This window comes from Procambarus clarkii, chromosome 1, assembly GCF_040958095.1.
Source record: "Procambarus clarkii isolate CNS0578487 chromosome 1, FALCON_Pclarkii_2.0, whole genome shotgun sequence".
NCBI classification, from domain to species: Eukaryota; Metazoa; Arthropoda; class Malacostraca; order Decapoda; family Cambaridae; genus Procambarus; species Procambarus clarkii.
The window spans coordinates 55,410,836-55,435,622 of NC_091150.1; the positions used below are offsets into that span (position 1 = coordinate 55,410,836).

At 39.8% G+C, this 24,787-nt stretch overlaps 1 protein-coding gene across 5 annotated transcripts in view; it reads left to right on the forward strand.

Annotated features, from left to right (window-relative positions):
- The first annotated feature begins 343 nt into the window (after positions 1 to 343).
- Positions 344 to 24,787, forward strand: part of LOC138355765 (rab GTPase-activating protein 1-like) — a 65,371-nt gene continuing 40,927 nt past the window's right edge. For 2 of the 5 annotated variants that reach the window (XM_069311449.1, XM_069311246.1), the window contains exon 1: positions 365 to 454. Coding sequence is in view for 1 of the 5 variants with exons in the window: in XM_069311246.1 (XP_069167347.1) it covers positions 368 to 454 (87 nt within the window). In the remaining 4 variants the exon portion in view is untranslated. Of the gene's footprint in view, positions 468 to 505; positions 656 to 7,036; positions 7,131 to 24,787 lie in introns of those variants that run through there. The other 3 variants (XM_069311329.1, XM_069311300.1, XM_069311389.1) reach the window with 3 other exon arrangements.

The following is a 24,787-nucleotide window of genomic DNA, read 5'->3' on the forward strand; positions in this document are numbered from 1 at the left end:
ACTCCTTCATAAATTTTTATCTGAATTTCGAGGTTTGCAGTATTCATAAGGATAATTTATTGTAAGAGGGAAGAGGGGGGGGGGAAAGAGGCTGGCGGGCGTGCAGGCTGGAAGTGAACTTAATCAAATTATGCATTTATCTATCAGTTAATATAAGCGTGTCACACAAAACTTGGCCTGGCAAGTGACAGCAATCCATATTTTACCCGTAATTGAGTGAAATCGAAGGTGAATGTGTAGCCGGGAGGTGGGGTAGACGGCAGGCGGCCTTAGGATCGAGGTGGCTGGCGGAGGATCGTACCCGCTGTTCCTGCCACCCCTGGACTGCCTCCCCCACCACCAACCCCCGTCAGCGCCGCAACCAGCGATGCTCTGCTGTCTCGCTGGTTTGTTGTCGGGATACCTAGCGGCGATACTGTTGTTGACAAATGTCAGATGCCTACCTCCAATGATCGTAAGTCATTTAGGTGAGTATATACGTGTGTTCGAGATGTTTTGTGAGGTAGTTGTCACTAGACAGAGATGAAGTAATGTTTAACAGTATTTATGTGGTTGACGGGGCGGTCAGTGGGTAACGATCGGTAAATCAGCGGTCAACGAGGCCTACTTTCCTGATCTTGTGTCAGGGGCTAACCTTACCTGCACGCCCCCCCGTGTAAGTGTGCATGTTTCACGTTTTATCCGAATATCCTGTTCAGAAATGACTGATATGTAAGACATATATGATTTGCAGGAACAGCCTTAATTTCTTAATGGGATAAACATTGTAAGTCGTTTATTTCCTGTATAGAATTGTAGGTTATGTGTTTATATAAAGATTGAAGTTATTTGATCTCCAAGGAAATTTTATTCTAATTTTCAGTTTTCAGTTTAAGTCAGAAGAACATAACCAAGGGGGAAATGCTTATATCAAGCCTAGCTACCTTTTGATTTCCAATACTATAGCAGTGTGTTACAAAATGTCATGCTATTTTTATAGGTCCAATTTTGGCACCAATAGTTGTTGTCTCTATGAGGACGGAAAGCTGATGGCTTGTGGATAGTTTATGGAAAGTATTTTTCCAGTTCTCTTTTGAGGTACTCGCCTAATTGTACTCACCTAATTGTGCTTGCGGGGGTTGAGCTCTGGCTCTTTGGTCCCGCCTCTCAACTGTCAGTCAACTTGGGTACAGATTCCTGAGCCTACTGGGCTCTGTCATATCTACATTTGAAACTGTGTATGGAGTCAGCCTCCACCACATCACTTCCTAGTGCATTCCATTTACTAACTACTCTGACACTGAAAAAGTTCTTTTTAATGTGTCTGTGGCTCATTTGGGTACTCAGCTTCCACCTGTCACCTTGTGCGTATGCCACCCGTGTTTAATAATCCATCCTTGTCCACCCTGTCAATTCACCAGAGAGTTTTGTATGTGGTGATCATGTCTCCCCTAGCTCTTCTGTCTTCCAGCAACGTGAGGTGCAATTCACGTAGTCTGTCTTCATAACTCATGCCTCTTAGTTCTAGGACTAGCCTAGCGGCATACCTCTAAATTTTTTCCAGCTTCGTCTTGTGCTTGACTAGATATGGGCTCTATACTGGGGCTGCATACTCCAGGATTGGCCTTACATATGTGGTATACAAGGTTCTGAAGGATTCCTTACACAGGTTTCTGAAAGCAGTTTGATGTTAGCCAGCCTCGCATAGGCCGCTGATGTTATTCTTTTGATGTGGGCTTCAGGAGACAGGTTTGGCGTAATATCAACTCCTAGATCTTTCTCTCTGTCCGTTTTGTGAAGGACTTCATCTCCCATTCGGTATCCAGTGACTGGCCTTCTAGTTCCTCTTCCTAGTTTCATTACCTTACATTTACTTGGGTTGAACTTTAGTAGCCATTTGTAGGACCATTCCTTCAGTTTGTCTAGGTCTTCTTGTAGTCTCATACTATCCTCCTCTGTCTTAATCCTCCTCATAATTTTTGCATTATCAGCAAACATCAAGAGGAACGAATCGATTCCTTCTGGTGAGATTATTTACGTATACTGTATCAGAAACAGTATAGGTCCAAGGACTGATCCCTGTGGGACTCCACTGATGACTCCCTGCCACTCCGAGGCCTCACCCCTCACAGTGACTCGCTGTGTCCTGTTGCTTAGGTATTCCCTTATCCAGTGGAGTACTTTCCCTTTCACTCCTGCCGGCATCTCCAGTTTGTGCACTAGTCTCTTATGTGGTACTGTGTCAAAAGCTTTCTGGCAGTCCAGAAATATGCAGTCTGCCCAGCCCTCTCTCTCTTGCCTGATTTTTGTTGCCTGGTCATAGAACTCAATTAAACCTGTTATGCATGATTTGCCATCTCTGAACCCATGCTGATGTTGTGTTACAAAGTTCCTCCATTCCAGATGTTCCACTTCCTTTTTTCGCACAATCTTCTCCATCATCTTGCATGGAATGCAAGTTAGGGACACTGGCCTGTAGTTCAGTGCCTCCTGCCTATCACCCTTCTTGTATATTGGGACTACATTGGCCGTTTTCCAAATTTTTGGCAGTTCACCTGTTACCAGTGATTTGTTGTACACCATGGAGAGTGGCAGGCACAGAGCTTCTGCTCCTTTCCTTAGAATCCATGGTGAGATTCCATCCGGGCCTATAGCCTTTGTCACGTCCAAATCTAGCAGATACATCCTCACCTTCCCATTGGTAATCACAAACTCCTCTAGCGGTATCTGGTTTGATATTCTCTCTCTTATCTCTGGGACTTCTCTTTGCTCTGAGGTGAAAACCTCCTGGAATTTCTTATTGAGTTCCTCGCACACTTAACACTGTGTGGGACATTTGAACACTTGAAGTGTAACACTGTCTGGGAATTTACAGCTTCAGTGGGTAGGAGGTTAATAAATCTTATATCAGTGAATTATATATGAAAAGCTTCTTTCTGTTCTCAATCCTAAATTGCAATTTGTGTTAAAATGTATACCTCCTGTACGAGTCACACTGGACCTTTTAAAGAAGTCATTTGAAGTTAAGTCTAGTAACGTGTTACATAGTGGCCCCTAAGTTGTTGCCTTCTTTTGATAATTATTTCTAATTTTAGCATTTTTAAAGTCCCAATGAGACCAGGCCTGTTATGTTTTGTTTGCAGAATTAGGCAAGAGCTTCGGGCTCTATTTTGAGAGTTTACTTCTTTTATGTTTTTCTTTGCTGAATTTTTTCCAGTGTGATGATGCTGTTTTGTAGGCTAGGTCTCCATGTTTGGATACAGTAGTCCATATTAAGTTGCACAGGTTATTTGTACAGCTGGATGACTACTTTCATCCAGACCACTTTTACTTAAGTCAAAGGTTTGTGTGATTTATGCAGTTTTTTTTCAATACCGGTCCTACACACTGAGAAGCTTTTAATGCACAAGCTGGAGATGCAGGCAGGAGTGAAAGGGAAGATACTCCACTGGATAAGGGAGTACCTAAGCAACAGAAGACAATGAGTCGCTGTGAGGAGCGAGGTCTCTTGATTGGCGAGGTGTCACTAGTGGAGTTCTGCATGGTTCAGTCCTTTAATGTCTGATGGATGACATATATTACTTTTCTAAGCATTTGCCAATATTCTATTTGTGGAGTTAATTTTGATACATTTATATGGTTGCAGTATAATTTTTGTTAGGATATAATATCATTGTATCCTTTATCATAGTGATTAACTAGGTAAGCAGATGGTTACTATTTCCAGAAATGTGGTTTGATTTGGTTGAGATATAGGTAGGTAGAGATAGGTAGATTGTTTGTGCTCCCTACCAACGCTCATTGTAATACTGGGGCATCTTAAAAACACGTTGCAGTGTTAATCTACATTATAATTGTCAGGTCACCTGCTGACACTGGCTTACTGAAGATAAATAATAAAATATTTCTAGGGTACAATATCTTATTTAAGGAATGTAATTTTCCATATAAAGACAGGAATAATGAAGAGAGGACACTTTATAGTGTTGGTCTTGCACTGCTTGAATTGCTGTCTGTGATGTCCTCCTGTGCTCCAATTACCATGTGGATTTTGTTATCATTTCATATGTTAACTATTTTTAGCCATGTGTACCTGAGTGTAGCACATTTAAATAGCTGCACCATTAATATTGACCAAACTGCACAAATCAGGTTCTGCCATAATCTCTAATAACCACCTTTACAAAAATTTGGGACTCCATTTTCTTTGACTTGTTCACAATTTATCAGCATAGTTTCTTCTTGTATATCTTCCTTATTTACACATAAAAAAAATATATTTCTGACTTAATTTGTTTTTGTTTGCAGAAAACTGGTGACTTTATCTTGTATTTGAAAGTTTACTATCCATACTCAATTAGTTTTTATCACTGACATTCATTATTTCCATAGCAGGGAATCTGTTTATTACTTGTATCACTTTTTTACAAAATTTCAATATGGCATGTCTCCTATTTTTCAGAGGTTTAACAATCGCTCTTAAAGATTGATAGATAAATTATATGAACAGCTAATTTATATAAAAATAAATATTTAGTATGACATCACTTGAAAATGCTGAAGTGGAGTCTTATTTCGCAAAGCAGTGGATATGGGTCGTTCCAATCAAGAACTCTTGTAGTAGTTCATGCCATGTAGGGTTGTATTCAGCTTAGCTAGGTTGTGACTGTTATTTGGAGCAGAGAAACATAAGAGGAGTAGAAATATTTTAAATATAAGTTTTATCCAAGTAATTTTAACATCAAGATAAGAGTACAGTATGAGCAAAAGTGTTTTCTGGTGTGTGCATTAACAAATAAAAGCAAACAATTTTGACCAACAAATAGGAATAAGTAGCAAAGCTTTTGTTGCCTAAAATATTTGTAGTGATTGCAATGAATATCCTTGCAAGGAGCCCCTTGTGGCTCCCTGAAGCTATATGTTGAGATTGTTACCATTTACTGGATCACATCAGTCGTAGAGTTCTAGAGGCCTATCGGGAACTGGAGATAGAACCCGGCCCCCACACAGAGGCGCAGGGAGTGGTCATATTTATTTTTGGCACCTCACCTGGGAAATCAACCAGAAAGTCAGGGGAATCAAAATAAACTACTGCTGAATTCTAAAGAGACAGAAGCCTCAAAACCAGCCAAAAAACTCTCCCACCTATCATGTTGATCAGTCCAGCAACCAGGAGGCCTGGCCGACGACCGGGCTGCGGGGACGCTAAGCCCCGGAAACACCTCAAGGTAACCTCAAGGTAAAGTAACCTATGAATTCTCTCAGAAATAGTGTGAGCTCATATGCCCCCACTTCCCCAACTCATTTGGGACGGAGGGGGGAGGTAGCTCACTGCCTGCTGGAGCATGATATTGCTGCTCTTCAGTTTCTGAGCATGTGGTGCTCTTCTTTCTTTCTTGGCTTTTTCTTGATCGGCATCTCATGCCAAATACTGTTGCTTCATATCTTGCAGTTCTGGTGGAGTTGCTACAGCTTGCATTCTACATCGATATCCTGTTTCCCCTTCAGCCTGCTCATTTACCACCTGTGCCTATCTGGTCTTTGGACTGTGTGCTCGTTTTTCTTTCCTGTTCTTGTTTCACAGTTTCTCTGCCCAACCACTTGGGTTGAATAGTACAGCCATGCTCTCCTTTCATGCAGGTCGGCATTCAGTCCCCAACCTTCAAAGTGGTTGAGCACCATTCGTTTTCCCTGTCTCATCCCTTCCAAGTGCTATATAGTGGTAATGACTTGATGCTTTCTTCTGATAGTTCCCTTCACAGTGTCTTCTTTGGTTCAGAATTGCTTTTCTAAGGCATGGTTATTGGATTCTATTGCCTTCAGATGTTGGGTTGGGAGCTTTATACCTTCCTCCAGTGGCAGGGTTTTCGTTGTTCTGGCCTAGTGAACATTCTGTTCATTTGCAGCTGGCTCCTCCTTTCTGGTGAAGAACAAGTCGGTTGGCTTCCTGAGGGGTCCTTTGTTCATTGATGCTTGGTTAGTTCAGCCAGGGGTGCATCATTTGTGGTGTTTGGTGGTGGCTTGCCACCCCTACCTTCATGCCACTAATTTTACTTTGGTGGATACCCTGTTTCCTAGGTCCCCTGTTCTAAGGCTTGTACAGTATTTACAAGGTTGTCTACAGTGATACTGAGCATAGCCAGCTTGCATATGATATTCAAAAGTGTTGTATGCCATGGTTTTAGCTGTGTTTGTGAACATGTCCTGGGCTGATATTTGGGCTGTGGATTTTGGTCACACAGGGTTCTAATGGTCTGGTATTTGGTAAATGTTCTCAGGCCTTGGCATTTTTGTGTTTTCTTGGGTCATGTCTCTCAGCTGGGAGTGCCATCCTCATCCTAATTCCTGCAGTGCGGGGCCACAGGGGCTTCCCTCAGAAAACCAGCATTGAATGTAATGAAACGCTAATTTCTGGGCGAGAACCAGTGGCTCCCTGATCCCCTCTCTCTCTTCCAGGTCATTGGGTGGCTGTCTAAATATGCCCTAGAACTGGGAACTGAGGCTCCAGCAGGCAGTGATCTACCTCACTCCCTCCCTCCAAATGAGTTTGGGCAGAAGAATAAGCTTGTACTAATTCAGAGTAAATTAAATAATGTTTTACATAGCTGGAGAGTTCTACTGACTGGTTTTGAGGCTTTGGTCTCTCTTGAATCCAGCAGTAGCTTTTGACTTGCTGACTTTCTGGTTGCCTTCCCTTGTGAGGTGGCAAAAATAAATGTCACTGCTCTCTGTAATTCTGTGAGGAGGCAACTCAAACCAGGTTCTGGCTCTAGTCTACAGTTGGTCTCAAGAACTCTATGGCTGATGTAACCCAGCAAATGATAACCATCTAAGCATATAGCTTCAGGGAGCCACAGGGACTCAGAAATTGGCATATCATTACATATCATTACATTCGATGCTATTCTTTTAATTCATACATGCCATTTATTTATAACTAAGAGTATTTGAATTTTTGCATTATCAGTATTTTTAGTGTACTGTATTATTAAGGCTGAATGTTAAACAACCTTGTTTATTTTAAGTATCAGCTGACAAGAATATAATTCTGCACCAGGTTCTTGCTGATGATCACCCATTGATGTGCTGCATGGTTTAAAGATATTGTGACCCACCATTCTGAAAATGTACCCTTGGTTTAGAGTGGGAAGGCAAGTACTGGATGAAAAGTTTTAGGTGCCTTATTACCTTGAAGACAAGGTGAAGCAGGCACACTGTTTTGGGGGTTGTTTATATTAGATTCACTTGTCCCCCTGAATCAATATAGCTTTTGTGGTTCTAGACATTTGTTAGTGTCTGCTTGTACAGTGAGTGAGTATGTGTATTTGTGTAATTACCTAAGTGTAGTTACAGGATGAGCGCTACGTTCATGGAGTCCCGTCTTCCCGTACTCTGTCATATGCTTTGAAACTACTAACAGTTTTGGCCTCCACCACCATCTCATTTAACTTGTTCCAACCATCTACCACTCAATTTGCAAAGGAAAAGTTTTTAATATTCTTCCAGTACCCTTGTTTCCTTAGCTTGGATCTGTGTCCGTTTGTTCTTGAAGTTGCTGATTTCAGGGTGTGTGTGTGTGTATATATTTATATATATATATATATATATATATATATATATATATATATATATATATATATATATATATATATATATATATATATATATATAATGTACCTAGTAGCCAGAATGCACTATTTGGCCTACTATGCAAGGCTCAGTTTGCCTAATAAGCCAAGTTTTCATGAATTTATATATTTTTTCTTAGGAAATGATATATCTATCCATTTCATTATGCATGAGTTCATTTTTTGTTAATTTGAGTTAAAACTAACATAGATATATGACTGAACCTAACCAACTCTACCTAACCTACCCTATCTTAACCTAACCTAAACTAAAATAACTGTCAGCAATTTATGTTCTTAATATAATATAATGAAAATAATTTAAAAAAATCAATTGGAATTTTTTTGTTGAAAATAAAGAAAATCACTCACCCTATTAGGCAAGTTGGGCCTTGCATAGTAGGCCAAGAAGTGCATTTTGGCATGTGTATAATATAATACAGTATATACTGTATATGACAGTGTCAGACCATGGAGGAGGAATTGAAACAGGAATTTCCTTAAGTACTTTCGTATATTAATACATCTTTAGAAGGAATGATTTACAAGTCAGTAAGTTTGGACATGTATATGCAGGAGGGAGAGGTGAAGTGAAGTGAGGTACAATGACAAATATATGAATAGGATTAGGTGGATATAAAATAAGAACTGCATCATATGGGCACATTATATAAGAGTTGCATCAATAGGCTCATACATGGATAATAATAGCATAAAATAGTAGATATTAACACTTTCGCCCGGGCATGACGCAGCATTGCGTCATCCGTTTACTGTCGGTAATTCCGGGGATGACGCAGCATTGCGTCATCCACTTTAAATAATCGCCAAAAATCAGGTTTTTATCCGATTTTTTGGGGACTGGTTTTAAAATGCGCGCCGATGTCTTCCCATTTTCTTTGTTGAGCCTCGTGGCCCTCAGGTGGCTTGGCACACGCCGTGGGCCCATTGTTTTCGCTCCACTGTTGTGACCAATGTCGCTTCCCCTTGCATCTCAAACGTGTTAACATTTCGACTATTTTCCATGTCTATATTTCTTACTGCGGCTTTAGAAACTATCTACGCTTACTCCACGATGGATAGTGATCATGAACAAGGCAACTTCCAGGAAGAAAATTGCGAAAGAAAGGCTTGAAAAGGGCGGGAATTGGGGGTGTAGCTGGAAGGCATCTGAGCTCTCACTCGCAGCTAACGTGTGGCCCGTCTTCAACTCGTCGGCGGTTGGAGCGTGACCAGGTTTTTTATTTTATATGCTAATGTTCCTCTAGAGAATTCTATTGCAAACCCATTGAGTCCAAAATGAAAGACCTAGGACAAAAATTGAGGTGACCAGAGTGAAAATAGTGAAAACATTTTATCGCGTTTGCGCGCTCCTGGGTAACTCGTTCGCACTTTCTCTGTTTGCTGCGGGTAATTAGCCGGGCTTTTGGAGTTTATATGCACTTAGTGCTGTAGAGAATTCTATTGCGAACACAATGATACCAAATTTAATCTCATAGGACGAGAATTAAGGTGACAAAGTTGGAGAGTATACACTTTTCAGAATTTACGCGCGCTCCCGTGACACCTGTTACCTATCGTACGTTACGGCTCGTGATCCTACAACAGCCAAACTTTAATAAGTCTAGGGATACGACACAACTGCTGTTCTCAATAGCGAATCACCAGTATAACCCCTTAATAAGTAATGAGCACAAAATAAAATCTTCATATAGGACTGAAGAATATATCAATAATTTATATACATATATTCAAGACAGTATAATATAAAAACACAGATGGTAAAGTTAACTTGTAGAATATATGCAAGTATTGTCATGGCACTTAATATATAATAGTAATTATGGCACAAAATGAATGTAATAGACTTATCTTCCACATGTTACTCCTCCTAGTTCCCCGAAGCCACTGAACTCTCGCTCTGTCGCCACCCACATTCTCACCTCCCGTCTGCCTCATCCCAGGATGAGGGATGGAAACTAAGGACTTTTTAATATTTTAAACTAATTGAACAACCACTTGTTCTCAAACACATAAGACTGCAAGTTACATATAATAGTTACTTACAAAATATATAAGTACAATGACACCTGTTTAATTACAGTATATAAAACATTTTCTAACTAAAATAAAGTGACATCTGGAACTCCCAAACTGAACAGGTCCAGCTTTCCCGTATCAATCAAGTAATAGACGTGCGCAGAGACAACCGCGCTCTTGTCCACTGACGCTGCCAAACCACACGACAATTTACCCAAAACACAATGTGTGTACATATACATGCAATGATAAAATAAAATAATATTTATTTTAAATTTATATACGTATTCTGCTAGGAGTACGTAACACTTCCACCTCCAAGAAAAAAAATGCAATGGATTGAAGATCAATGGTATTTTTTCAAAGTAAAATGTATGACACTTGAGATTTATGGTATTAATTACACCAAACATGTATAAGTAATAAGAACACATCTCTGGACCAAAATGAAAACACTCCAAATATAGTCTTACAGGAAACTCAGAAATTTCAGTCTTATGACTATGTTCTTCATATGTGTCACTGGAGTATGCAAATTTATCTCTCCAAGGTACTATCTCATTTATTTCACTTTGTTTTAGATCATATTTCACACTCCTATCTACATTATCATTAGTAGCATGAATAGAATTGTCAATAAAGGTAGCTGCTTTCACACAGTTATCATGGCAATTTTGCTTTTCATATGTTTCTACTATTTCTCCAAGATCAGTTTCATTTTTCCATGTGATTCCTTTTCCACATGGTGAATTTTCCCAAGACAGCCTCGATTTTCCATTACTCCCTTTTTCTGGAGCTGAACTGCTTAATTGAAGCAGGCTGTATGTTGAGTTGAGTTGGGACTTCTCCTGGGTATGCTCTGACACAGACATCTGCTCATCACTCTTGATCCTCTGTGGAACACATACTCTCGCCCAATGGATACTAAAATTAGAGAAAGTAGCATTAAACCTCACAATTTTGCATAAGACTTTCCCATTCATAGAACCTTCCGAAACACAAGACACCGACTTATCAAACCTTTGACCTTCCAACCAAGAAATACAACCCAAGATAAGTGCAAAGACTACCTGATCGAACTGACTCAGATGATCCATAAGGAACACAGAAATCAATTGCCTCATAACTCTGTCATAACGATCAGTGAAAGAAAACAGGCATATGCCTAGGCACCATATCTCAATCATAACTCTCAAGACAAGTTCACACCCTCTGATGGTGAACTTGAACACAACACACACATTCATCAACCGTCTAGTCTTCCAAGAGACTAAATAAAACATGCCGAAAACTTTACAACCTTCACCATCACTTCCCAAGTGATTTACGTCTGATGACAACCAATCAACCAAGAGGTTTAAGGGTCTTAACATCTTGAAGATGAACAGCAGATTACCTGGAACACGCCCTAGGACAATCTGAAACCCTTCACAATGATTAACTCTAGGTAGGATAACCTTATCCTCCAACTTGAATTGCACACCTGGAGCCTCAAACATCTGCTCCCCAGTATGATTTAATCCTTCACCCACAATATGACTCTGAAAGTCAACTCCAATATGACTCTGAAAGTCAACACCACACTTAAGTGGAACATACACTTTTATCACTCGTGCATCAAAATTAACTGGATCTGAATATAGAGACACTGCTCTAGCATAACTCACCACTTCCTCAGAACTGCTGGGTGCACAACCTACTTGAGTAAACTCTCTCTGCTCAACCACAAGGCTTGACAAAGATGTCCCACAGTCCATTACTTCACAAGAAAATGGCTCCTGCAGAATAAAAGTAGATTTCAACATCCTACACACACTCTGACTCAATGTACACAATGAGAAATACTTACTCCACATAGAATAAGAATCACCACTCCGCAACTTAGATCCAAATGCTGCTTTACCACTCTTAATGATTTTACCAAAATTTCCTCCCATGACTTCTGGAGCTGCTTGGAGTACTGTCTGCTCACAATCAATAATATCACTACCAAGCTGGGTCACATCCTCACAGACAACTGAAGAGGGAGGCTCACTGGGTCTCCATCTACTCAACAGAAGCTGATCCTCTGGCTGCTTTCCCACACTCTCCAAAACTGGATCTACAGTACAGACTGTCTCCTTGCTACTCTCTGAAATCTTAGGGTCAGTTCTACTCAAAGCACTTAAATGAAGGGAATCTGAAACGAGCGGGCAAGTAACAGGTAGTTTGACCTCCTCCCCTATTATATCACCTTGACTAGGGTGAGGCGGGGCCTCTACAACGGACTTACTCTCGACAACTGATTCTAAACTGGGAGTGAGCGGGAATACTTCTGCCAACCCGACATCTTGTCCTAAACCATTCACTTGGCTGGAATACAGAGTCGTGGCTTTTAAGTTTCTCTCAACTCCTGGCACAACGTTCGTAGTGAGCGGGCAAGACAATGGTACATGGACATCCTTTCCCAATTTATTGGAATAAAGCAGAGTCATAGTATCAGGCTTACTCTCAACAACTAAATCGGCCACACAGGAATCTGGAACAACCACATCCCACTTCTCCACTGAAGGGGTACTGGTTACTGGAACAAATGCTTGAGTAACATCAGAACTGACAACTGGATTTATATTAGTACTGACATCAGCACAGGTAGAATGGACAAGACCATCTTCTACAACAGGTTCATTCATAGAACTAACTTCAGCACAGGCAGAATAAACATGGTCTGCAACTGGCTGTTTACACAAACGGGGATCATTCTCACCCACAACATGATTTATGGCCACATCATTACCCAATATAACATCCACACCTGGGATGGGCAACTGTGTACTAACACCCACAGTGCATAAACGTGGTGTAATGGTGGATCTGAAATTAATGTCTATTAGAGGTACAGTTTTACATCCTGCAACACTCTGAAGAACAACAAACTTTTCAGTCTCTCTCTTTTCAACATCAGAAAGAATACTGGATGAAATTATGGTTTGGGAAGCACCTGTATCACGAAGAATAACCACTGGCTTCCACTTCCCATTAATACACAAAACTTCACCTGAAGACATATATGGTGAATACTGTTTCACCCAATTGGGGTTTACAGTTACATGTTTATTAGTAAGTTTATTTTGCACACCTCTGCAATAAATGAGACCAGTTGGTCGTAACTCAGGGTGCAATATAGAACATGAATGAATTCCATGGCCTTTTCTCTTACAATGGGAACAGGACCTTACAGTGGACACACTGGTAGAACCAACTGTAGGTTTAGAAATAACCTTATTATTATTTGACATTCCTGACAATGAAGTAGCAGGGTTAGGTTTTGTAAGAGAAGAGCTCATGGGAGTAACTGGAGTACTAGGACTGGATGGATTCTGATAAGGAGTGCGGTGAGCATTATAATTTACTCTACGACTAGACTTAGGTGAAGTGGCCGTAAACGGGGCCTTAGTCAGCAACTCATGCTCATCCGCGAGCTTTGACAGCTCATCAATATCTGTTACATTCTTTTGTTCTGCCATAAAAGTAGACAACTGGTCTGGAAGACATGACAATACTTCTTCCATTATAAGAAGATTCTTTAGAGCATCAAAATCAGTGACTGGAAGTGACTTTAACCATCTGTTGCAAAATTTCGTCTTCTGACGAGTAAAATCTGCTATTGTCTGATCACTTGTCCTCCTTAGATTTCTGAACTTTTGCCTGTGTGCCTCTGGATTTAGTTGATAAGCATTTAAGATGCTTTTCTTTACAAATTCGTAATCAAAGCTATGAGCGTCAGGTAGGGATGTGAAAACCTCCTGACTACGCCCCTTAAATTGAGACTGCATAATGGCTACCCACTGATCCCTTGGCCAGTTCATACTGATGGCAATTTTATAAAAATGTGCAAAGAAAACCTCAGGATCTTCCTCATTGAACTTGGGCAACTCTATATACTTATTCATCCTGATGGGATTATTATCACTATTTGTTGAAACATTACTAGTATTTCCATGCCCAGCTGCCATACGCTGTGATTCAAGCCTGAAGTTAGTGTCAGCCATTTGTTGTTGAATCTCTAATTGTTGCTTCTTTGTGGCTTCAAGTTGCAACTCAATTAAACCTCTCTGGTTTTGTGCCGCAATTTCTAAACGCCTAGTCTCTAGCTCCCTTTGCTGAGCTTCAGCCTCTAATATTTGCTGTTGCTGTTGAGCTTCAATCTCTCTTTGACGAGCTTCAGCCTCTAATATTTTCTGTTCTTTTTGAGCTTCAAGCTCTAATTGGCGAGCTTCTAACTCAAGACGCTTTAACGTCATCTGATCACTCGACTCCTCTCTTAACTCCTCTAGAATTTCTTCCTCTAACTCCCCATTCTCAACAAAATGCGTCACAATGACTTTCAATATTTGGGCTTTAACCATTCTATTGCTGGCTGTCAAATCCAACTGATTTGCCATTTGTATTAACTCAGTCTTTTTAAGGTTCTGAATCCCTTCAAAGTCTGGTTTAGCCACCAACGCTGCAACTTTCTCCTCCATCGTTACTAACACTTGGCACTTGATTCACAACAATAATTAAAATAATGGCACTGCACTACACTTCACTGTAAAATTGTCACCACACTGAAAATTCGCTTGGCCTCACTGCACAAACAAAATATATAGGATGACTTACCTCAAAATCGTGAAACGTTGTTACTTGACACACAGGAAGGCTTGCTTGGCACATGGAATAGTTCTTAAGAAACACACAGAGACACTTGACACACTGGTACCTAGGAAGGCAAGGTTAGATTAGCATAGTTAAGTTAAAGTGGGACAATATTTCCCGGCACAGGCCCCCATAACTCTTTGTTACCTATCGTACGTTACGGCTCGTGATCCTACAACAGCCAAACTTTAATAAGTCTAGGGATACGACACAACTGCTGTTCTCAATAGCGAATCACCAGTATAACCCCTTAATAAGTAATGAGCACAAAATAAAATCTTCATATAGGACTGAAGAATATATCAATAATTTATATACATATATTCAAGACAGTATAATATAAAAACACAGATGGTAAAGTTAACTTGTAGAATATATGCAAGTATTGTCATGGCACTTAATATATAATAGTAATTATGGCACAAAATGAATGTAATAGACTTATCTTCCACATGTTACTCCTCCTAGTTCCCCGAAGCCACTGAACTCTCGCTCTGTCGCCACCCACATTCTCACCTCCCGTCTGCCTCATCCCAGGATGAGGGATGGAAACTAAGGACTTTTTAATATTTTAAACTAATTGAACAACCACTTGTTCTCAAACACATAAGACTGCAAGTTACATATAATAGTTACTTACAAAATATATAAGTACAATGACACCTGTTTAATTACAGTATATAAAACATTTTCTAACTAAAATAAAGTGACATCTGGAACTCCCAAACTGAACAGGTCCAGCTTTCCCGTATCAATCAAGTAATAGACGTGCGCAGAGACAACCGCGCTCTTGTCCACTGACGCTGCCAAACCACACGACAATTTACCCAAAACACAATGTGTGTACATATACATGCAATGATAAAATAAAATAATATTTATTTTAAATTTATATACGTATTCTGCTAGGAGTACGTAACAACACCCTGGGTCCCATATCGCACAGTTGAGGGGTAGCGCGCGGGGTACACCAAAGTGTTAACAATGAATTAGTGAGACAAATGTGTATCAATGATCCTACTCAATTCGCCCTTTAACTGATCACTCAAAAATGGATCAAAATTATATAAACCACTGCTAATGTTCAAATTACATGATTTTGTAATCTGTATTAAAGCAGATTCAATTAAGTTCCTATTGAAAGTAGTTTTATAATTCGTTATTGAAGAAGCCATCTCCCAGTCAATTTGGTGAGAATTTTCTGACAAATGAACAAGCAAAGCATTAGACAATTGGCCATGTCTTACAGAGTATTTATGTTGAAAAATTCTACATTTCAAATCTCAGATGTTTGCCAACATAGAACCTATTACAGTCTTTATAAGGTATTTTATAAATGACACAATTATCACTATGAGGGTTGTTTCAAACTAATAGTTTGCCAACAGTATTTTCGTAATTAAACAATACATGTACTGTACATAAAAACGTTTCAAGGCCTTGACCATATTTTCAAACCCAGAAAAATATGGTTAACATAACGCATTCTTTGGGTGAATTTTCTCACTGCATATACAGTATTATTATAATATGCTCGACGTGCTTTTCTACGGCAAACCTCCAAAAAACTCGGTGGATAACAAAGCTTGAGACCAATAGAATCAATATTCTTAAACTCTTTTGCATCATGTTTTGTGTCCAGTTGCAGCGCTTCGCCGTTATTTGCGCGCCACGGCTTCTGTGTCCGGGGACGCGCTGTGGGTTGATCCGGTTTCCCTTCTTCCCTGTTCGCGGGTTCGGGTCTCTCAGGTCGTCCGCAGGGTTATTAAGTCCAGTCAGCCTGCGGTCTATCCCCGTGCCCATGACGTTCGTAAGTTCGCGGCTCTTGCTGCCGTCTTTGGGAATAGGTCTTGGTCTGATATTCGGGCGCGGGGATTTTGGCGGTCGAACAGGGTCCTGGCTGCTCGTTACCTTGTGAATGTCCCTGGGCCTCGTCGGGCCTGTGTTGCTTTGGGTCGACGGTTGCAGCCAATTGTCTCGGCTTCGAGTTGAGGAGTGAGCGACGACCGCCTCCCGGTTAAGTCCCTCTTTTTCTGTCTGTGGGTAGTTAGCTCCGGGGAGCCGACGGGGCTCCCCCCAGAAAACCAGCGTTGAATGTAATGAAACGCCATTTTCTGGGTGAGTCCCGGAGGCTTCCCGGCATCCCTCCCTCCCTCCGGTCGGCGGTTTTTCGCGTTTTTGACATCCAGCCTCAAGAACTGAGGTGTGGGTATCCGGCGTGGGGGGTCTGGGGCTCCCCCTTCCCCCTCCCGGGGAGGGGGGAGCTGCACAGACAGCGGCGCGGCGGTGTGTGACGTCACACTAGTTTGCTTGTTTTCGGTTGGGGAGTTCTATCCACTAGTTCGGTTTTTGGTAGCAATTTTAACCAGAATAGGGGTTTGTTTTGAGGCGCTTACCTTTCTGGGTGCCTGTTCCGGTCGATGGCAGACATAGAATGCTTCCAACCACACGGGGGCTTCTATAGGCCATTGCTCCCCTTGCCTCTCTGAGGGGGCCCGGTTCTGGCCGTGGTCCCCGGTAGGCCTAAGAACTCCATACACATGACTGATGCCAAAGTCTGACATTAGCATATCAGCCTGGGATAGCTCCGGGGAGCCTCTGGGACTCACCCAGAAAATGGCGTTTCATTACATTCAACGCTGGTTTTTTTGAAGTTTGCAGTAGAAAAGCACGTCGAGCATATTATAATAATATATGCAGTGAGAAAATTCGCCCAAAGAATGTGTTATGGTTATATAACCATATTTTTCTGGGTTTGAAAATATGGTCAAGGCCTTGAAACTTTTTTATATACAGTATATGTATTGTTTAATTATGAAAATACTGTTGGTAAACTATTAGTTTGAAACAAACAACCCTCGTAGTGATAATTGTGTCATTTATAAAATACCTTATAAAGACTGTAATAGGTTCTATGTTGGCAAACATCTGAGATTTGAAATGTAGAATTTTTCAACATAAATACTCTGTAAGACATGGCCAATTGTCTAATGCTTTGCTTGTTCATTTGTCAGAAAATTCTCACCAAATTGACTGGGAGATGGCTTCTTCAATAACGAATTATAAAACTACTTTCAATAGGAACTTAATTGAATCTGCTTTAATACAGATTACAAAATCATGTAATTTGAACATTAGCAGTGGTTTATATAATTTTGATCCATTTTTGAGTGATCAGTTAAAGGGCGAATTGAGTAGGATCATTGATACACATTTGTCTCACTAATTCATTGTTAATATCTACTATTTTATGCTATTATTATCCATGTATGGGCCTATTGATGCAACTCTTATATAATGTGCCCATATGATGCAGTTCTTATTTTATATCCACCTAATCCTATTCATATATTTGTCATCTTCCTGCCCGAAACGCTTTACGTAATAGTGGCTTTAGGCATTGTATGTACTAGCTCTATCTATTAACCCAACAAACTTTGTAAAATCTCTTGTATGTATGTACCTTACCTAAATAAACATTTATTTATTTATTTATTTATTATTTATTGTACCTCACTTCACTTCACTTCACCTCTCTCTCCTGCCTATATATATCCAAACTTATTGACTTGTAAATCATTCCATATGAAGATGTATTAATATACGAAAGTCCTTAAGGAAATTCCTGTTTCAATTCTTTTTCCGTGGTCTAACACGGTCACATTTTTCATCACGTGCTAATTTTCATGATTTACATACACATATATAAATACATATATGCTGTATATATGTATGTATATACTGTGTGTATATATTTATGTGTATACTGTGTGTGTGTGTGTGTGTAATTACCTAAGTAATTACCTAAGTGTAGTTACAGGATGAGAGCTACGCTCGTGGTGTCCCGTCTTCCCAGCACTCTTTGTCATATAACGCTTTGAAACTACTGACGGTCTTGGCCGCCACCACCTTCTCACTTAACTTGTTCCAACCGTCTACCACTCTATTTGCGAAGGTGAATTTTCTTATATTTCTTCGGCATCTGTGTTTAGCTAGTTTAAATCTATGACCTCTTGTTCTTGAAGTGCCAGGTCTCAGGAAATCTTCCCTATCGATTTTATCAATTCCTGTTACTATTTTGTATGTAGTGATCATATCACCTCTTTTTCTTCTGTCTTCTAGTTTTGGCATGTTTAATGCTTCCAACCTCTCCTCGTAGCTCTTGCCCTTCAGTTCTGGGAGCCACTTCGTAGCATGTCTTTGCACCTTTTCCAGTTTGTTGATGTGCTTCTTAAGATATGGGCACCACACAACAACTGCATATTCTAGCTTTGGCCTAACAAAAGTCATGAACAATTTCTTTAGTATATCGCCATCCATGTATTTAAATGCAATTCTGAAGTTAGACAGCATTGCATAGGCTCCTTGCACAATATTCTTTATGTGGTCCTCAGGTGATAGTTTTCTATCTAGAACCACCCCTAGATCTCTTTCTTTATCAGAATTCTTTAAAGATTTCTCACATAATATATAGGTTGTATGGGGTCTATGTTCTCCTATTCCACATTCCATAACATGACATTTATTAACATTAAATTCCATTTGCCAGGTGGTGCTCCATATACTTATTTTGTCCAGGTCTTCTTGAAGGGCATGACAATCATCTAAATTTCTTATCCTTCCTATTATCTTAGCATCATCAGCAAACATGTTCATATAATTCTGTATACCAACTGGTAGATCATTTATGTAGACAATAAACATCACTGGTGCAAGAACTGAACCCTGTGGTACTCCACTTGTGACATTTCTCCATTCCGATACATTGCCTCTGATTACTGCCCTCATTTTTCTATCAATCAGAAAATTTTTCATCCATGATAGAAGCTTACCTGTCACCCCTCCAATATTTTCCAGTTTCCAGAACAACCTCTTATGTGGAACTCTGTCGAAAGCCTTTTTTAGGTCCAGATAGATGCAGTCAACCCAACCATCTCTTTCCTGTAATATCTCTGTGGCTCGATCATAGAAACTGAGTAAATTCGATACACAGGATCTTCCAGATCGAAAACCATACTGTCTGTCTGATATTATATCATTTCTCTCCAGGTGTTTTACCCATTTAGTTTTGATTAGGTGTGTGTGTGTGTGTGTGTGTGTGTAATTACCTAAGTGTAATTACCTAAGTGTAGTTACAGGATGAGAGCTACGCTCGTGGTGTCCCGTCTTCCCAGCACTCTTTGTCATATAACGCTTTGAAACTACTGACGGTCTTGGCCTCCACCACCTTCTCACTTAACTTGTTCCAACCGTCTACCACTCTATTTGCGAAGGTGAATTTTCTTATATTTCTTCGGCATCTGTGTTTAGCTAGTTTAAATCTATGGCCTCTTGTTCTTGAAGTTCCAGGTCTCAGGAAGTCTTCCCTGTCGATTTTATCAATTCCTGTTACTATTTTGTACGTAGTGATCATATCACCTCTTTTTCTTCTGTCTTCTAGTTTTGGCATATTTAATGCTTCTAACCTCTCCTCGTAGCTCTTGCCCTTCAGTTCTGGGAGCCACTTAGTAGCATGTCTTTGCACCTTTTCCAGTTTGTTGATGTGCTTCTTAAGATATGGGCACCACACAACAGCTGCATATTCTAGCTTTGGCCTAACAAAAGTCATGAACAATTTCTTTAGTATATCGCCATCCATGTATTTAAATGCAATTCTGAAGTTAGAAAGCATTGCATAGGCTCCTTGCACAATATTCTTAATGTGGTCCTCAGGTGATAGTTTTCTATCTAGAACCACTCCTAGATCTCTTTCTTTATCAGAATTCTTTAAAGATTTCTCACATAATATATAGGTTGTGTGGGGTCTATGTTCTCCTATTCCACATTCCATAACATGACATTTATTAACATTAAATTCCATTTGCCAAGTGGTGCTCCATATACTTATTTTGTCCAGGTCTTCTTGAAGGGCATGACAATCATCTAAATTTCTTATCCTTCCTATTATCTTAGCATCATCAGCAAACATGTTCATATAATTCTGTATACCAACTGGTAGATCATTTATGTACACAATAAACATCACTGGTGCAAGAACTGAACCCTGTGGTACTCCACTTGTGACATTTCTCCATTCCGATACATTGCCTCTGATTACTGCCCTCATTTTTCTATCAGTCAGAAAATTTTTCATCCATGATAGAAGCTTACCTGTCACCCCTCCAATATTTTCCAGTTTCCAGAACAACCTCTTCTGTGGAACTCTGTCGAAAGCCTTTTTTAGGTCCAGATAGATGCAGTCAACCCAGCCATCTCTTTCCTGTAATATCTCTGTGGCCCGATCATAGAAACTGAGTAAATTCGATACACAGGATCTTCCTGATCGAAAACCATACTGTCTGTCTGATATTATATCATTTCTCTCCAGGTGTTCTACCCATTTAGTTTTGATTAGCTTTTCCAATACTTTCACTATTACACTTGTCAATGATACAGGTCTATAATTGAGGGGGTCTTCCCTGCTGCCACTTTTGTAGATTGGAACTATGTTAGCCTGTTTCCACACGTCTGCTACGATTCCTGTACACAGGGATGCCTGAAAGATCAGGTGAAGTGGAATGCTGAGCTCAGATGCACATTCTCTCAGAACCCATGGTGAAACGCCATCTGGGCCAGCTGCTTTGTTCCTCCCGAGCTCCTTTAGCATATTTTCCACTTCATCTCTAGACACCTCTATCCGCTCTATGTTGTTCTCTGGAATTCTTATTGTGTCTGGTTCTCTGAAGATTTCATTTTGTACAAACACACTTTGGAACTTTTCATTTAATGTTTCACACATTTCCCTTTCATTTTCCGTGAATCTGTTTCCCATTTTCAACCTCTGGATAGTATCCTTTACCTGCAATTTGTTGTTTATGAATTTGTAGAATAGGCCCGGTTCTGTTTTACATTTATCTGCTATCCCTTTTTCAAAATTTCTTTCTGCCTCTCTCCTTACTGCTGTATAATTGTTTCTCGCATCTTTGTATCGCTGGTATGTTTGGGGGTTTGGCCTCTTCCTATACTGATTCCATTTTTGTGTCTTTTGGTCTCTTGCCCTCTCACAATTTCTGTCGAACCAATCCTGTTTTCTGGTCCTGCATCTCTGTTTTGGTATGAATGTTTGTGTGCCTTCCTCGTATAGTTTTAAAAATTTGGCATACATTTCATTTACTTCCCTGCCTAGCAACAATTCTGTCCAATTACACTCATTAAAAAAATTTCGAAGTTCCCCATAGTTGCCTCTCTTTAAATCAAGTTTATCAACTGTTTCAATGTCCCCATTTTCTTCTAGATGATATCTTAAAGCATATTTAATGTCTAACAGGACGTGATCACTCTTTCCCAAGGGAGGAAGGTACTGGATGTCAAAAATCTCTTCTTCTTTCCTGGTGAATACTAGATCCAGTACTGACGGTATATCTCCTTCCCTCATTCTTGTGGCTTGCTTTATGTGTTGATACAAGAATGTCTCCAGAATGAGGTTCACAAATCTGCATGTCCAAAAGTCCTCCGTTCTTGCTTCATAGGCCTCCCAGTCTATTGCTCTAAAGTTGAAGTCCCCCAGTATCAACAGTCGTGATTTATCTTTATCTGCTTGTACAATAATATCTCTCATGACCATTATGAGGCCCTCTCGTTTGTCATCCAGTTCTTCCTTTGTCCACGTGTTGCTTGCTGGTGGGCTGTAGGTATTTACAATTATCAGGTTATCATCCTGATTCCAGACCTGCAATGCCATTATGTCAATATCTCGAGGGTTTTCAAATATTAACTCTTTTACCTTCAGGTGTTTTTTCACCAGTACAGCCACTCCTCCTCCCTTCCTAGTTTTCCTGTCACGTCTCCAAACTGAGTAGCCTCTTGGGAATATGACTTCATTTATTATATTTCCTTCAAGTTTCGTTTCTGATAATGCAACAATATCTGGGACCCTAAGCTGGATTATATCTTGCAACTCCAAAGTTTTTGACCTCACTCCATCTATGTTGGTATATACAATTTTCAGGAACATGTTCCCTTTTCCTTTGCTCTTTACTCCCCCTTCCACTACTGATCTTGTTGCTTTGTTTTTATGTACCATTTCACAAGCTTTCCAGTCCCTGTCACTTTGTAAAAAAAAGAATTTCTGTCTTCTTCATTTCTATCCCCATTTAGCCGTTTTGCCTCAATTAAGTTCATTTTCAGCTTTTCTCTGTCTTCCTTGGAGAGGTCTTGTCTTATTGACCAAGATTTGCCAACCTCATCACTCTGCAGTTTCCTGGCATTTCTTAGCACTTCCATCATGTTTTTCACTCCATTAAAGGTCACCCTTAAGGGGCGGTTCTTTTCTTTCTCATATTTTCCTATTCTTCTAAAATCACTGACATTTTCCTTTGAGCCTTCTCCTAAACCTACTATTTTCTCTATGATTTTCATCTCTTCTGCCGCTCGGTCCACCCTAGATGAAATTTCCTTCTCTAAACATCCAAAAATGATTATGGACTTAGTTCTATCTGCAGTGTTTCAACCCGTTCTCACACAAGACAGCACATATATGACTTAATGCTTAAAGTCAATATGTTGAATATGAATTAGTAAATATGTGATATATTCCCAGTTACTTTTTTTACCAAGGCCCAAACTCTTCCTCACGTACCAATTTACGTGTCACAGTACCCGTCCGTCAACATAGATAGCAGAATATTCGTGATTGGTTCAATTATAAGGAAAATTGTAGTTTTCAGGTCCCACATGGGTTGTGAAATTTACCTACTGTTGTCCATGCTCTTATAATATTACAGATCAGCTATATCCTATTGAACGCTCGTAGTTTTGTTTTGAGAAATATTAGTTGTTCTTAGTAAATTATAATAAGCACTATAAATTATTACATAGAATAACAGTGCTTCACCAATCAATATTATATACCATAGTTTGGCTTTAAAAATCTTTAAAGAATGTTTTGTAGGAACGCTAACAGAAAACGATGTTACATTTGAATGTCTATGGGGTAAACTACTGCAAACAGGACGGTATTGTGTCTACTATACCAACTATAGCTAGGATGGGTATATTGTCACCTACCGCCTGTTAGGTGGGAAAGGGGTCCAATACCACCCACAGGATGGGTATGAGGGTCACATCCACCCACAGGATGAGTATGGGGATCACATCCACCCACAGGAAGGGTATGGGGTCCAATACCACCCACAGGATGAGTATGGCGTCCACTACAACCCACAGGATGGGTATGGGGCTCCAACCACCCATAGAATGGGTATGGGGCTCCAACCACAAATAAAATGGGTATAGGGTCCAATAATACCCACTGGATGTTTAAGGCGTCCATTGCCGCGCGTCGAGCTCGAAAACCGCAGCATTCATCTCAGAACCATGCCTATTTCACACAGATTCCTTAATAAACGTAAGAGTTTTATATGTCACAAGAAAGATAGAAATATAAGCTTCATTCTAAATACCTTACCATGGGCATATTTAAATTTAAAGCGAAGATACGTGTACTTTTATAATAGCCGAGCTTTAACCCCGGACAGATTGATCGACCGAGCAACTCTCTCTCAGAACAATGTTTATTTCACGTGAATTCGTTAATAAACATATATGTTTTATATGTCTCAAGAAAGGCAGACATATAAGCTTCACTTTAAACACTTTACCATAGACATATTTAAAGTTCTAATGAAGATACATGTATTTTAAAAATTACGGAGCTCCCACCCCGTACAGACTGAACGAGAGAGCAACTCTCTCTCAGATCAATGTTTATTTCACGTAAATTCGTTAATAAACACAAATGTTTTATATGTCTTAAGCAAGATAGAAATAAGAGCTTCATTTTCAATACATTACAATAGACATATTTATAGCTCAAGTGAAGATACATATGTTTTTATAGTAGCGCTCAGTAGCTTGTCGGGCATGGAGTGCAGACGCCTACGCACTTGCCGATATATTGTATAATTATCAAAGATACGCTAATAAAGCCTAAAATCTTATATGCCTCCAGAAAGACCGAGATATGAACATTATTATGATTTCACCAAATGAAATATATCATGTTCGAGAACAAAGATATATCAATTTTAAATTAAGTTTCGACTCTTGCTCGGGCGAGAGAGAGGGAGCGACTCTCGCCCCATCTATTGGAGATTCTGTCCACTAAAGACCCAAAGCTACTCAAACCCTCCTAGCATTATTTAAGTAATGAAGTAATATGGTATATTTACTATAATGTGGGTGCTGAATGCAGAACATGAGAAAACATATATTTACTCCAAACTAATATAATTTCATTATGAAATAAGTAAATAAGTAGCATCAAAGGAAGTCGACGGTCCAAGCGTCAATGTTGTGGAACGACTTATCCAAGATATATCGTTGTTTGGAAAGTGTTTGTTGGCATATCCAGTTGTCGCACTTCTCTGCACAAATTATCACAAATTTAAATTATAATGTTAACAAGTAGAATACGTATTTTTAAT